The following is a 17511-nucleotide window of genomic DNA, read 5'->3' on the forward strand; positions in this document are numbered from 1 at the left end:
GTATTGTAACAAGTATTTTTAAATTATGATTTAATATGAGTGTATATGGGATATCTATAATAATAAATAAATAGACAAAGTTTAGTTGAATTATTGGATGTTTTGGCCCTTTTAGAGGTACATTTCTTGATCAATTTTGTCTTATATCTAGCAAGGAATTGTAATCAAAATAACATAAAAGATATTTTCTTATTCCATTGGAAATATCAACAAGTGAATTTGATCAACCAACTTAATATGTGATTGAGTACTTAATAATGCAATTGATCTTTATTATATTAAAAATACTTTTTGAAAAATATCATAAAAGAGATCACATTCATTTGTAATAACAACTTTCTATATGATTACTAATTATATAATTCATATAATTCCATTTATTTCGATGATAAAAATATTTTAGATTATTTATTTATTTATTCAATTTTTATTTATTTAATTTTTTTTAAATTAGATTTTGATATATAGTAATAATTAATTATGAAACTTTTAACTTTTAATATTATTTTAAATGATTCCCTAATTGGGGTGACAAACATGGAAAACAACTTTACACATGGTCGATGATGCCGAACACTTGCCCGTTGGTGCGGGGACCAACCTCCCTATCCTCTCATGACATTCTAAGTACGAGAGGTGTTAATGCAGTTCATGTGAATTTCCCATCATCGTCGTTGGGAGAGGGAGCGGACGAACATCACTCGTATATGGAGGGTGGCGCTCTCTTAGTATGGCATGCAGTTTTGCTTTTGTGGCGGATTGGTGGGCGCTGGTTGAGCTTTGGTAGTAATGTAAAACTCCACAGTTAATGCCTTGTCTAGGAATGGTGCCGCTTTCACAGTCGAAATCCATTCCCCAACATCATGGTTATTGAATTGGTTGCTTTCTTTTCTTGTGTGTGGTCACTGGCTTTTCGGAGTGGGATAAGGGTTCGACATATGGTTATTGGGTCGACCTGCGAGCCCTGTTGTGGGTGGTTGGGTATCCACGCTCTTGGTTTTTCTCTGTGTCTACGAGGTAGTAGGTCTACTCTTCTAAACGACTTTCATCTAGGGTTTTTCATTCTTACAAGACTCCTGTGGTGGAGGGGTGTCTGTTCTCAGGTCTTTCGGTCAATTCTCTTTCTATGAGGGGTTTGGGTTTGTGAGTTGATGGTTAAATTTCTTACCATTGCATCAGTACCTTGGCTTCTTGTAGTCCCCTAGGTCGAGCTGGTAAGTGACTTGTCGGCATGGTTGGGGAGTTTCTTTGTAGTCATAATTATGGTGTGGGTTGATAATTGTAGGCTCGTTTCACCTTTTCCTAGTGTCAGTGGTTTGGATACAATGTGCCTTGAGTTGCATAACGCTCGTTCCCTCGCCCCTGACTAAGAGAATTTCAACCAGCTAGGGGGGCCGAGGGTCACACTTGTAGGTGGAAATAGCGGAAGAGGCATCTTCAAGCTTTGGTTGGGTGGTCGCATCGCCGACAGCTCGAGTCGGGAGGATTCCGGGGCTCGTGGTGGTTGTGGTAGCTCATTTGTTGGTCATGGAGGGAGAACCTCGCGGACTCCGAAGAGGGGTGGATCAACATGTCGAGGTGGCACGATGGCACGGGTAGATGGGGGAAGGCGAGACAACCTGGGCATGGAGAAATGACAAAGCGTCACTGTTGTTTGGACAATTGTCTAGATTTGATCTAATCTATACTGGACCGCCTGGAAACTTCTAAGAGGGCATGACAGGAAGAACATGCAACACTCATTGTTACGTTGAACATGATGCATTACTTTCAGTGTCATGTTCAGGGACAGGTCATGGTGGTATAGTGTGGTCAGAATCTGCTATCAGAGAAGGTGCAGAAACTGGAGGCCTGGATGGCTCACTTCGAAGAGCATGTGCAATGCTCCTTCCATTCTCCTCCTCCACCAAGGACTACTCCAGACAATCCTGCTTCTATTACTTATTATGACTGAGCATGGTTACAGGTGTTTTACTTGTTTTATGTGTTTTCTAGTTGTTTTGGCCTCCTAAGTTGCAGACTATGTCTCTAGTTGTTATTTTGTTTCTTTGTCATTTTTATGTGTTTTCTGGTTCTTTTGGCCTCCTAAGTTGTGGATTGTGTCTCTAGTTGTTCTTTTGTTTCTTTGTCATATGTTGATCGTAGTAATCAACAAACCTAGTCGGGGTGAGACTACTTGCACTTTGATACCGATGTACTTCTTTTTAGATGAATGAATAGAACTTCGACTTACAAAAAAATAAAATATTATTTTAAATAATTATTTTTTTATGAAACTATTTTTTGATATTAATATAAAAAACAATTAATTATAAAATTAAAATATAATTCTATATAAAATTTAAAATGAAAAATATTAACCTTTAATTAATTAGAAAAAAGAAAGATGTATTTATATACTTATAATTTTTTTAAATAAATGCATATAAGTTTAACGAAATGCATGAGTTTAAGGAAAAATGTAAAATGAAAAAGTTAATATTGAGTACCTTTGAAATTAAAATAAAATAAATTTGATAATTGAAACAGTAGCTTCTATATATACTCAAGAGTCTAAGTGTACCTTAAAAATTAAAATATTTTGACAACCTTATAAAGGTATTTAGCCTTGTCTCATTTTCAAAAGATTTGCGTTGGTATATAATATAAATAAATTATATACATAGTACCTAGAAATCAAAATTCTTTGATAACCTTATAAAGTGTGTGTTGGTGTATTATACAAATAAAATAAATTAAATTAAGCCACCATGCATAATATTGATAATATATATATATATATATATATATATATATATATATATATATATATATTAAAGAAATATATGAAGGCATCATATGGTCTTTTGTGTTGAGTGATAAGGCGTTCCTCTTGTGGAAGTTGAGTGATAAGGCATTTATCTTGCTTCCACATGATGCTTGGGATGAAACATGTGTAAAATTAAAATATTATTTGGGAATTCAACCATTTCAATGGGCGTCTAAGTCAAGTAATTTTGTGTAAATTTAATATTCTTTTGGATTTCTCCTTCACAAAGATCAAAAGTTAATTCCACAAATGTGTTAGTGAAACTAGTAGACTAGTCTCTTGTTTACAAATCAATGCATGATGGATCAAAGTTAAAATAGATTTACATTAATTCTTAGTATGTGAGTCTATACATGGGCAAGTGCATGTGCACACATGCCAACTCCTTGTTGAACATGATAAAAATTACACCTCACTCATATTAAACAACACACCAATAATATATATATATATATTATGATTGACATTGAAACAAATTTTTAAATGTCATGTTCCAATTCTATATTAAACATTTAAAAAATGATATATCTCCATAGCATTAAGATATAAAAACAATTTTGAATGAAATTTAAATAAAAAATAGTTGTTTTCAATTATTTTCTTTATATTATTTAGATAAAGTTGATTTTAGAATATTTTATTTAAGATAGATATTAGAATAATTTACTTTTAATAAATATTGAAATATTCTTTTACTATTAATTTCTTTTAATATTATATGTAAACCTTATGAACATAAGAGTTGCACATTTCTTTCATATCGACTTGTAAAAAATACATTTTGAAAAAAAAAAAAAAAAATTCACTTTAACTATAAAATAGTTTAATGATAACATGTCAAATCAATAAAAGATGTTAATGACATTTTAATTATAAAATATTTTAATGATAACATGTCAAATCAAATATTCACAACTCATGAGATTTTATTGAAATTTGGTCATAAATATTGGCATTGATATGTGTACTAAAACAACCACATGTAATTAATTAAATGTGATTGATATACATTTTGAAAAAAAAAAAAATTAACTTTAACTATAAAATAGTTTAATGATAACATGTCAAATCAAAAAAAGATGTTAATGACATTTTAATTATAAAATATTTTAATGATAACATGTCAAATCAAATATTCACAACTCATGAGAGTTTATTGAAATTTGGTCATAAATATTGACATTGATATGTGTACTAAAACAACCACATGTAATTAATTAAATGTGATTGATATAGGCCAAATGCTTCATTTGTATCTACCACAAACTATTGATAAATATATAACAATAAAAATAATATTACAATAACTAGCAATTGCACCAAATGTTGCAAAGGAAACACTATAAGGCATAATTTCAAGAAGAATCCTACCATATAAAACATTATTGAAAATAAAAATTAGCAAATCAAAATGTCATTCAGAACTAGAAGATGAAATCACTTACCTTTAGGCATCCCACACAATTTCATATTTTCAAACCCAGGTCTAAATACATTCCCACCGGAAGGATAATTTTTTTTCATAAGTCACAAGTCGAGAGGCATCAATTCTACTATATAGTTAGTCACAAAGTTTCCTTTTGCCACATTGTGTTGGGCTTATTGGGCTCTCAAGCGGGGGTTCCAACCTCCATATATCTTCCAAAATAATAGTTGCATTTGAATAATTCATATATCTTGCAAAATGATAGTTGCATTTGACTAATTCAGTGAAACAACCAAAATTGAAATAAGTTGAAAGTAATTCGATGGAAAGGAAAATTAAGTTGATTTCCTTCCACCACATTATCTTGCCCTCTGGAACTAGGGGCGGGGCTCCAACCTCCATAGATCTCCGAAAATGGCAGCTACAATTCATTATTTCAGTGAAACAACCAAAATTGAAAGAAGTTGAAAGAAAATGGATGAAAAGGAAAATTTTAATATATTAATTTTTTTAAAAATAACAATTAATTTAATTATTTATTAATATGAGTTTTTTTCGCATTTAAGTTTAGAAGGATTTTAAATCAATTGTATATATCATATAGAGAAATGCACAATTTTTTGGGATTTTGATTAAAAAAAATTAATTAAATACTTTATATTACCAAAAATGGTTGTAACACCGATTTGAAAGAGGATTACTTGTGTATCACTTGGGTTACTAAGGGTTACTAAGGTTCGAGAGGACCAAAACTTTCATACAAACACAATGCTCCCAAAACTAAACCATACAACAATGAATACAAAAGCTCTTATAACAAAGAAAAGAGGATTACTCTGTGTATCACTTGTGTTACTAAGGTTCCAAAGGACCAAAACTTTCATACAAACACAATGCTCCCAAAACTAAACCATACAACAATGAATACAAAATCTCTTATAACAAAGCAACCTATAAAAAATAGATGATTCAAAATATACCTTTTTTGGAGCTACATTTCATTAATTCAGTGAAACAACCAAAATTGAAAGAAGTTGAAAGAAAATAGATCAAAAGGAAAATTTTAATATATATATATATATATTTTTTAAATAACAATTAATTTAATTATTTATTAATATGAGTTTTTTGCATTTAAGATTAGAAGGATTTTTAAATCAATTGTATATATCATAAAGAGAAATGCACAATTTTTTGGGATTTTGATTAAAAAATTTAATTAAATACTTTATATTATCAAAAATGATCGTACATCAATTTGAAAGAGGCAAATATACCTTTTTGGAACTACATTTCATTAATTCAGTGAAACAACTAAAATTAAAAGAAGTGAAAAAATAGATCAAAACGAAAATTTTAATATATTATTTTTTTTAAATAAAAATTAATTTATTTAAGTAAATAGTAATAGAGATGGCCTTAAGAAATACTATAATAATTTTCCGCCCAGAGTGAGTTGAACCATTGTTGCAGTAATGAAAACTCTGTGCCGAGCAGTTGCAAGCCAACTCTCCTTTGGCATAGGTGGAATAGAGTGGGAAGGAGTCTTCATAAATCACAGTTATAATGAAGCGACTCACTACAGTGTTGTGCTCTCATTTCGAAAACGAAGTCGTGCATGTCCTATATTCTGTTGTTTCTGCAGCATTGACATAGCATGTGCATGTCCTATATTCTGTTGTTTCTGCAGCATTGACATAGCATGTGCGTGTAGAGCATAATTAAATATTTAATAATAATTAAATAATTATTAATAATAATAATTAATTAACAATGAAATTAAATAAATTAAAAATATTACATAATTAATTTTTATATTGAGAAAAATCTATTATAAACTCAAGATATATAAATCTTAAGATAAATATTATAAACCAAAAAAGAAATATAGTTGACTATGGCTGATCACCGATGAATTTCATAGTGACACAATCTTTGTGACAATGTGATGTTGGACTATGGTTCACCATCATTGATTTTCATATCGAGCCAAGCTTTGGCACAATGCAATGTTGGATAATGGTTGGCCATGGTTAATTTTCCTATTGAGACAATCTCTGTCACAATACGTCATTTGACCATGGTTGTCACAATGTGATGTTTGACCATAACACAATATTTGTTACAATGTGACCATAAACCCCATAATAAATATGGTTGACCATGGTTGATTTTCATATTGAGACAATCTTTCTCACAATGTAACATTGGACCATGGTTGACCATGGATGACCATGGTTGCCACAATGTGACACTGCACCAAGGGATTGATAAACGGAAGGGATATGAACTTAATTCATATTGACTTGTAAAAAATACATTTTGACCAAAAAAACTAATTCACTTTAACTATAATAGAGTCTAATGATAACATGTCAAATCAATTAAAGTTGTTAATAACATTTTAATTATAAAATATTTTAATGATAACATGTCAAATCAAATACACAACTCATGAGATTTGATTGAAATTTAATCATAAATATTAACATTAACATGTGTACAATGATATGATTTGATAATATATAAATTTTTATTTTTTTTATAAATATTATTTATAATTTCAGAAAATTATTCACTTCATTTATATAAACTAATAAAAGAATAAAAATAAATTTTGTTTTAAAATAAAATCTATTTTTAATTTTCAAAATATTAATATTATTATTATTATTATTATTATTATTATTAAATCTATTTCAAAATTAACGGAAAGTTAATTATCTTTTACTAAAAACAAAAATAATTTAACCTACTACCTACCGATATAAAAATAATTAAAATGTATTTTTGGGAAAGTTCATAATTTCAATTTGGAAATCTCGTTAAGAAAACCCGGCGTGGATGTCGAAAGGTTGACATTAAGGTGGAGGAAAATGAAGGGAAAATTAATAGAATAAATGAAATATTTTTGTTTTAAAATAAATAATTGCGTAACTAAAACGTTAGCTTACTACTGATGTTTAAGAATATGTATACTTTTATTTTTATATATTTAAATATTTAGTAATAATACGCTCTTTGAGAATGCGCGATTCTAGGAGTTTCTCTTCTGTCTTGCTTTTGTATCAACCTCTAACCCGAGCACGTAATTCGTTGTAACCAATTTATTTTTCAATGCATTATACCTCTTTTTATATGAGGTAGAATACGTGTCAACACTACAAATTTGACAATGTGGAGACGCTTTAAAATTTAACTAGCAATTGCACCACATGTTGCAATGGAAACGCCGTAAGGCTGTAGTATGTTATAAGAAATTTTAGAAACTGGATAAATATTGAAAAGAAATTATTTAATTGGATCATTCATATGAAGTTTTTTTTGACTTCTTACGAAAAGAATATTTTTACAAAGTTATGAGAGATATAGCGAAGATTTTTATTAGTATTAAAAATGATGAGGGAAGCCATTATGGAGTAATTTACTATGTTTTTGACTCGTGATTACATCATTTGCTTGTATACTAAGTAATAATAAATTTAAAAGGAAATCATAAATGTGGGCACATGACTGTTTTGGCCCATGGTCTTAGAGCGTGTTGATTATATGTGATGAAGCTGTTAAAATCTTGAGGATTTTCTATTGTAATATTCCTGAATTGAGTGGAGGGCTCACTTTCGCTGGTTTGGCTTCTTTTAAGCCATTAGAAATAGTAGATATATTATTCAATTTTCTCGTAAAGGATTCTAGGGTAAAATATGGTGTTCATGTATTTTTAATTGTTTGTGTTATCATGTATTATAAAACGCATTTATTTCTATCTCATTACTCGACACTTGTTAATATTTGTTAAACATCGATAAGGATCAAATCTCATAAAAAAAAATTGCATCTCAAATTTGATCTCTCTAAAAGCTTGGTAAGAAAATGAAAGAATTAATTTATTAATATAAAACTTTAAAATATTGTAGAAACAATTTATCAAAAACACAAATTAATACAAAGATATTATCATCATAATATTAAAAGTCATATTTCATTGTATAAATAAATAAAAAATAAAAAAATTCTTTTAATTATTGACAAAATCCTATAAGTACACAAATTCATCTAACCATTTGAAAGTCCTAGCATCACATTAACAATAAAGCATCAGTCGAAGGTCTGGCTAAGGGAGATAAGGGGCTCAGCATTCAGGTTGACACATCTCAAATTCCAGATCCATTTTCTAAGGGAGATAAGGGGCTCATCCTTCAGGTTGACACATCTCAAACTCCAGATCCATTTTCTTCTATGTTCGTTTTCTCTTGTAACAAGAAAATGAGAAAATTAATTTATTGTGTTAACTGGACATTTGTTAACATTTGTTAAACATAGATAAAGATCAAATCTCTTTTCACTATATAAAAAAAAAAAAAAAATTGCATCTCGAAAGAAAGATTTTATCCCCTAAAAACTTGGTAACAAAACGAAAAAATTGATTTATTAATAAAATAATTTACCAAAGACACAAATTAATACAAAGATATTATTATCCTAATATTAAAAGCCATATTTATACTGGATGAATATAGTGAATATGCATCAGAAGACGTGCTATTTACCATGAAGAACAATAGAAATATATTTTTCTCCATCATCCAAGGTTGGCTCTGTGTCACTCTTTATTTCTTGAATTTCACTTCTTCCTTAACTCGCCAACTTCCTATAAAATACTACTACAAGGAAAACTATGAAATATCACCCTATCTTAAGAAATCATGACCAGAATTCACTATGAAGATATCCACTATGCTAAAAGGAAAACTATGGAAAATCTAGTTGGCTGAGAGTTCTTATTCTTAATGTACATTGAAACGAATACTGCAGACATCAATTGAGGAAGCCACACCTAAAACCCTATTCGGGGGGTTAAAGTGGCTATAAAATGCAATAAAAATAGCCATAAATAGCCATTGACGCTGTTTACACTGAAGCTCTTTACACACTTCTGTATCTAGATAAAGATTGCCTAATTCAAGGTGAAGGTAAACAACTGAATAGCTATCTATATCAATTTGGATAGGGATACCTAAGAAATTATTATTTAAACTAAAAATAAATAAATATCAAGATATATTTAAAACATGTATTATATTTATTAAAATAAATTGATTATGTTTAAAAAATATGTTAAACCCCATTAATAATGAATTGGTTATAAAAACATAACTATCAAAATGGTATGCCAGACTCTCCGATGGGAGGTCATCGCGCTCACAGAAGTCACTCAGTGAAATAATTCTTTACATATGGTACAACAATTGACCTGTTTTTATTTGACCAGGATCCAATACTTTTTCTAAACTAACTAATACCGGCCATGACGGGTTTCAACAACTATGATGGGTCTCAATTGCTTTCCTCCATGACCATCCCACAAGCTATGAAAGTCCAGAGGAGTTGATTTATGCATGACAAATTTGCTTATATGAAAAGCAAACACATTCAAATATATACTCATTGTTGATTTATACAGGATGAATATAGTGAATATGCATCAGAAGACATGTGCAATTGGTATTACCAACTACATTCAAAGATATACTCGTTGATTTATAGAGGCTGAATATAGTGAATATGCATCAGAAGACATGTGTTATTTACCATGAAGAACAATAGAAATATATTTTTGGGTCCCTGGAATAGTAGAATGTTCACCTTACATGTAATCTTAAGTTAAAGATGACAGAGAAAGAGCAGTAAAAGAATTATTGGCACAGGCTACCCAGGGGGCATGGAGCTGAGTGGGAATGCTACATATTTTAATAAAAAGGGCGTGAAAGTTGCCTATGAGCCAATATTGCATGTAAAGAATCTTTCGCCTAATGCTATTCTTCCGTCTGGAAGTTCTTCTTTGGTCGCTGGGTATGATCTATCTAGTGCGACTTCTTGTGTGGTGCCCGCCCGAGGGAAGGCCTTGGTACCAATAGATTTGTCCATTGCCATACCCGAAGGCACATATGCTCGTATAACTCCTAGGTTCGGGCTTTGCTTGGAAGCACTCGATAGACGTTGGTGCTGGTGTCATAGATGCAGATTACCGTGGTCCAATGAGTGTTGTTCTCTTCAATCACTTTGATCAGGGTTTTGAGATTAAGGCTGGAGATCATATTGCTCAGTTAATTATTGAGAAAATTCTCACCCCGCAGGTTCTGGAAGTGGAGGATTTGGATTCCACTTTCAGGGGAGTTTGTGGGTTTGGGTCTATGGGGGTTTAAATGTAATTTTTTGATGATGCTTGTTTATGGTTTTAGCCTCTTCGCGCCTGTTTAGAAGGCCATGTATAGGTGAAAATTGCTTCCATATTATCTCATTTTTGTAAAATGGATGGCAATTGGAATACCTGTGAGAAACTCTTTGTTCTTTCTTCATCAATAAATCTGGAAAATGATTTCTGTATGAGGAATTAGTGCTTTTGGAAGAGGCACAGGGCATAACACTTCCGAAGTGTTTCCCTCATCCTGCTTTCATGACTCTTTTCAAAAAACAGATAGACTCTGTCTTTAAGATAAGAAGAAACTTAACATTTTCCAATAGGTAGTCACAATTGGATGCATTGCCTCGACATTTTTATAATTCTGCTGAAGGAATGGTTTAGTTTATGAAAGTGATGGATGCCATTAAAGGTATCTTGCACATGATTACTTTGACGGGTGAATTTGAGGATTTCGAGGATGAACCTGAAATGCATTGCGCTCCTTGCCTAAGCTATAAATTCAAGAGTTATTTTTGTGATCTGTTGAAAGAGAGAAGCATCAGGAAATCATTTCCTGTATGAGGAATTAGTGTTATTGGAAGAGGCACAAGGCATAATACTTCGAACTTTTTACCTCATCTTGCTTTCATGACTCTGTGAATAAACAGATAGACTATGTCTTTGAGATAAGCAGAAACTTAAACGTCGATGTTTGCCAGTATCTAGACAAAGTCATATGTCATGTGATAGATATTGAAATAGAAAGATACCCCAAGCTTCAGTCCGCTTCAAGGAAACCTTTTCAAACTCTCATAGAGAGAAAAAAACATGAATGCATTCAGTACATTGAAGAGATGTGATTAAGGAACCTAAAGCCTGACAATTTTCTCCATCATCCAAGGTTGGCTCTGTTTCACTCTTTATTTCAGAAATTTCACTCCTTCCTTAACTGGCCAACTTCCTATAAAATACTACTACAAGGCATTTAACTATGAAATATCACCATATCTTAAGAAATCATGACTAGAATTCACTATGAATATATCCACTATGCTACCAAGGAAAACTATGGGAAAATCCAATTGGCTTAGAGTTCTTCTTATTCTTAATGTACATTGAATAATTTTCTTTTAATAATTGACAAATTCCTATAAGTACACAAGATCATTTCACTATTTCAAAGTCTTAGCATCACATTAACAATAAAGCATCAGTCCAAGGTCTGACTAAGGGAGGTAAGGGGCTCAGCCTTTAGATTGACACATCCAGATCCATTTTCTTCTCTGTTCGTTTTCTCTTGAGCCTTCAAAATAACAAGAAAATGAGAAAATTGATTTATTATGTTAACTTAACATTTCTTAACATTTGTTAACATTTGTTAAACATCGATAAGGATCAAATCTCTTTTCACTGTAAAAAAAAAAAATTCATCTCCAAAGAAAGATTTGATCCCTCTAAACACTTGATAAGAAAATGACAAAAATAATTTATTAATATAAAACTTTAAAATATTGTAGAAATAATTTATCAAAAACACAAATTAATACAAAGATATTATTATCCTAATATGAAACATCATATTTCATTGTATATATACAAAATAATAATAATAATAATTGACAAATTCTTATAAGTACACAAGTTCATCTAACTATTTGAAAGTCCTAGCATCACATTAACAATAAAGCATCAGTCCAAGGTCTGACTAAGGGAGGTCAAGGACTCAGCCTTCAAGCTAACATATCTCAGACTCCAGATCCATTTTCTTCTCTGTTCGCTTTCTCTTGAGCCTCTCTTTCCTTTCATCATCCTCCTTATCAATAAATCTGGCAAATTTGGAGAGTTTAGAGGTAGTCCAAGCTCACACTTTTCCTGCGCATTGATCTTCATTGGTTTTGTTTTGCAGGTGGGAAACGACTCTTACTGATGGTCAGTGGAGCCCATCTCCCCATCCACTTGTTTAACACCTGTTTGATAAGATGGGAAAACAAAATTTTGATCACAAATTTATTATTAAATAATAAAAACCAAAAACAATAATTAACTATCATTCCTAGTCAAATAACTATTATATATAATAGCAATAAATTACAAAAACAATATCTACATTATATTTTCTAGGGTACCCAGTACGCTAAAGTAAACTAATTAAACAACCGGATGTTTTGAAATATCATCCCATCTCTTATTAAAGCATTTCAAGTTTCAAAATAGACCTGTAAATAAATATGACTATCATTTTCTTTTTTTACTGAAAACGAATTTAAATTGCTATCGAGGTATTGGAAGTGTTATCAAATTGAAATCCTTGCTATCGAGGTATTGAAAGTGTCATCAAATGAAAATCCTTGCTTATAAAATACTATTACTATGAAGTATCACCATCTTAAGAAATCATGACCACAATTCTTGTCTACAGGAAAATCCAATTGGCTGAGAGTTCCTCTTAAAGAAGACAGAAACGAATCCTGTCGACATCAATGGAGGAATCCACGCCTAAAATCCTATTCCTGAATATTATTTCCTGAATTTTACTCCTTAATGGACTGGCCAACTCCCAAGAATGTGACTCACTTTAGAGAACTTAAAAGAATATGCAATTTATATAGGAAGTTTGTCAAGGGTTTTGGTAGCATCATGGCACACCTCACTGATCTTACCAGTAAGCATATCAATTAATGGATGGCGGCTGCAAAGGGACTTTCTTATCTATGCAAATTGTAACACTCAAGCAAGCATCTTTGAAATACTTGTAACAAAAGGTGAAAATGAATGACTTCATTACTAAAGTTAATTTAAAATTGATTATCTCAGTATATTTCCATTTATCCCAACACTATTGTAGTAAAAGACACCAGATACTTAGAAAAACCATTACCTTTGCTTTCTATCAAATTGTGATTAAGGAACATGAAGCCTGACAATTTTCTCCATCATCCAAGGTTGACTCTGTTTCACTCTTTGTTTCTTGAATTTCACTCCTTCCTTAACTGGCCAACTTCCTATAAAATACTACTACTAAAGAAGGATATGGCAAGTAGATTACCTGAAAGTTGTTAAAGTGAGGGTTAACCACCAGAAGGCAACCCTGCATCTTCAGCAGGTAACCCTGCCTCCTCAAACTGAAGTTGAAAGTTGAAAACCCTGTTTTTCCTTGTCACCAAGACCGAAACTGGGAAACCCTGAAGAGAATGTTGTAAAAAACTTCAAAACGCTGTAAAAACGTAGGAAAAATAAAATAAAATGAGACCGTCAAACTTTTTCTTCATCACCAAGGTCCGAAAACCCTGAAGAGAACGATGTAAAAAATGTTGGAGAAAAAGAAAACGAGACTGTAAAACCCAAATGCTAGAGAAAACAAAAAAAGAGAACATAAAAAGGAATATTTACCCGTACATTTACCTGTACAGTGCATTAATGGGTGTGCTGGGAACAAAAAAAAATTCACCTGTACAATGCGCCATGGGTGTGTCGAAAAAAAATGAAACTTACCTGTACAGTGCGTTAATGGGTGTGCTGGGAACAACAAAAAAAAATTACCTGTACAATGCGCCATGGGTATGCCCAAAAAAAAAATGAATATTTACCTGTACAGCGCACGATGGGTGTGCTCCCCAGTCCCATTCTGGATTACCGTCCGAGATAGATAAATAAATTAAGAAGAGAAAGAAAAAAAGAAAAAAAAAAAAAACTATCTGCCTGAACTGGATCATAGCTTCTGCCAGGAATTTGGGGTTTTGAAGGTTGCTCAATCCGCGGTCTGTGGGAATAAATGGCATCTGCGCTGATTAGCGATCTCTGTGTTCCGAATTTGCACGGATTTTCGCAGGATAAGAAGAAGAGGCAGCAGGGGTTGCGGTCAGGGTTTGCGCATTCTGTGAATTTGCATTAGGCTAAAGGTCGAATTGTACTGCAGAGTAGAAGGATAAAATGCAATGCCAGCGTCGAGGAGGCCGACGCCATTGTTGAGGCAGAGAAAGTGGAAGATCCTTTTAAATCCCTGAGTCAAGTGTGTGCAGTGCTGGGAACTCAGTGGGGTGACGAAGGAAAGGGCAAGCTCGTTGACGTTTTAGCACAGCGCTATGATATTGTGGCCCATTGTCAGGTACTCACCCATCCTCCATTTTTTTTCATTGTCATTAAATCCATCTTAACTGGTAAGTATATTTACCGATTATACTACATCTTTATCGTAGCGAGGGGCAAATGCAAGTCACACCATATACAATAGCGAGGGAAAGAAATTTTCTCTTCACCTTGTCCCTTCCGGAATAGTGAATGAGAAAGCCCTATGCGTTATTGGGAATGGAGCCGTTGTGCATCTTCCAGGACTATTTGAAGAGATAGACGGGCTTGAGTCTACATCTTTATCGCAGGGAGGGGGAAATGCAGGTCACACCATATACAATAGCGAGGGAAAGAAATTTGCTCTTCACCTTGTCCCTTCTGGAATAGTGAATGAGAAAGCCCTATGCGTTATTGGGAATGGAGCCGTTGTGCATCTTCCAGGACTATTTGAAGAGATAGACGGGCTTGAGTCTAATGGAGTTTCTTGCAAAGGAAGACTGTTGATTTCTGACCGTGCTCATTTACTATTTGATTTCCATCAAACTATTGATGGAATGAGAGAAGCAGAACTTGCAGGGTCGTTAATTGGAACGACAAAAAGAGGGATTGGTCCTTGCTATGCAAGCAAGGCAATCCGGAATGGTATTCGGGTAAGTGATTTGAGGCACATGGATACATTTCCTGAGAAGTTGGATATTCTTTTGCATGATGCCGCATCCCGTTTTAAAGGCTTTGAGTATAGTAAAAGCATGTTACAGACTGAAGTGGAGCATTACAAGAGATATTCTAAGCGAATAGAACCTTATATTGCTGACACTGTTCATTTGATGAATGATGCATTCTCAAGCGGGAAGAAGATTTTGGTTGAAGGCGGCCAGGCGACCATGTTAGATGTCGATTTTGGAACTTATCCATTTGTCACTTCTTCTAATCCATCTGCCGGTGGAATCTGTACTGGACTTGGTATTGCTCCAAGACATATTGGTGATATGATTGGTGTGGTATGTGAGATGATTTTTTATTAACATGCATATGCAAATTCATGCAGGTTAAAGTTCTAATGAAAATTGGATTCATCAAGAAAGTTTTAAAAATTTACTGATGACTAACCACGGTTTTGATCTGCAGGCTAAAGCGTACACAACAAGAGTTGGTTCAGGTCCTTACCCGACAGAACTCTTGGATGAAGCGGGTGAAGATCTTCGATCAGCTGGACATGAATATGGCACCACAACTGGCCGGCCTCGTCGTTGTGGTTGGCTAGATCTGGTTGCACTTAAATATTCTTGTCAAATCAATGGTTTCTCAGCACTTAATCTGACAAAGCTTGACGTACTTTCTGGGTTATCTCGAATTAGGCTTGGGATAGCCTATAAAGGGCCTGATGGAAATGTGTTGAAATCTTTTCCTGCGGACCTTGACCTTCTGCAAAAAGTAGAGGTACTTTCCTTTCAATTCAGAGCCATGGATCTCAATTACTTAACGGGCAACTTAAAATAGTATGCTTCTGTAATTATTATGTATGAGTATTGCAAGTATCTTGAAAAACATTTTGTGATGCATAACAGTTGAAAAAGGGGAACGTCAGGCATAATAAGTGAAAAAATACTGTGACTAGATGTCAGGCCGGCATCTACAAGCCTGTGTTTTGATCTTTAGATTATACGAATACATATATGGTTCAAATCCATAATCAGTAGAATAGTACCATGTAGGCAACAACTAAATGAAGCATATTTGTTTGTACCATGGAGGCAACAGTTACATTAATGTCAGCCTATCTGATGCTGTCTGCTTAAGCTTCACATCCTTGTGAGGTTTAATCAGACAGCTTCATTTACGATGATCATTATATCGAGTGCTATGCTGCAATCTCTACCTTTAAAAAATCAGAAATCCACTATTTTAGTACTCTACATTGTATATGTATGAATTATTTTGCAATCTCTACCTTTAAAAAATCAGAAATCCACTATTTTAGTACTCTACATTGTATATGTATGAATTATTTTGCTAAAACTTACAGAAAGCTTGTTTGCACTGAGGCTTTGGCCCCATAATTTTCGCCTCTTGAACCTTTGACCCTCAATTTGTTCTTGACAACACATTTTTGCATTCTTTTGACTAATAAATTTCATGGATCTAACTGTTAATTTTATTTTATTTGGTCATTTGTGTTGGACCTGCTACCAGTTTGAGTCTCTCTCGGTATATAGTTTTATTTGTATCTTTGTAGATAATATTTTGCATATGTCATATTCCTTTTTCCTTGCAGTTTGTTTCTAACATTATGTCATGTCAAGGTTATTTGAAATCTTGTTTCCTTGAGAAAGTTTCTCATTTCAAACTCAAATTTTGATAAAAGCATTTTTCTCTTCTCTGGTACCCAATTCTAATATAACTTGGTCACATGCAGGTTATTTATGAAGATCTGCCTGGATGGCAGGCTGATATATCTAAAGTGAGAAGCTATCAAGACTTACCATCTGCTGCTTGCCTCTATGTGGAAAGGATCGAGAGTTTACTTGGAATACCAATCGATTATATTGGTGTTGGGCCAGGCCGTGATGCTTTAATAGTGAAGTAATAGGATCAACAGATTTTAAAGTCATCCCATGGAGTTTGCTGTCCAAGAAGCAGGTCAAAAACATGCATGGGAACTTTTAATGGCCTAACATTCCCTGTGTCATTTTTGGCTTTTGTGACTTTTTTATATCAGTCCCTTGTCCAGAACACTTTGGTTAGTCTAAGCAGGAATAAATTCAAGAAATTATAGGCTCTTGTTTTCTACAATGCATGAGCGTTTGATGACAGAGAGGTATTAGTAACTCGTCACTGCGAAACTGAAAAAGGGTACGTAACCAACAAATCATACTACCATATCTGAAGAAAAAGCAGCAGCTAAAAAGAGAAATTATACTAATGCATATATAGTTTACTTGCATGATAATGATGTGTTTTCAGCTATAAAACACTGTTTGCAGTGGCTGGTAAAATTCAGCTAGTGCAATTGTGTTGGATAATGAA

At 32.9% G+C, this 17511-nt stretch overlaps 1 protein-coding gene and 1 pseudogene across 1 annotated transcript; both read left to right on the forward strand.

Moving 5' to 3' along the window:
- Window positions 1-9540: 9540 nt before the first annotated feature.
- On the forward strand, window positions 9541-10438 carry LOC149252638 (deoxyuridine 5'-triphosphate nucleotidohydrolase pseudogene; annotated as a pseudogene).
- A 3873-nt stretch (window positions 10439-14311) lies between these two features.
- Window positions 14312-17277, forward strand: LOC149252639 (adenylosuccinate synthetase 1, chloroplastic-like; the record flags this gene model as incomplete). The annotated part of the gene is made up of 4 exons (XM_089454217.1): window positions 14312-14521; window positions 14793-15485; window positions 15613-15924; window positions 16901-17277. Coding segments are annotated over 4 exons (1386 nt in total), but the record flags the coding sequence as incomplete, so codon positions are not given.
- Between the last annotated feature and the right edge of the window lie 234 nt (window positions 17278-17511).

Source organism: Pinus tabuliformis, chromosome 7 (assembly GCF_031772625.1).
Source record: "Pinus tabuliformis cultivar Carrire ecotype Pingquan chromosome 7, CPIR1, whole genome shotgun sequence".
NCBI classification, from domain to species: domain Eukaryota; kingdom Viridiplantae; phylum Streptophyta; class Pinopsida; order Pinales; family Pinaceae; genus Pinus; species Pinus tabuliformis.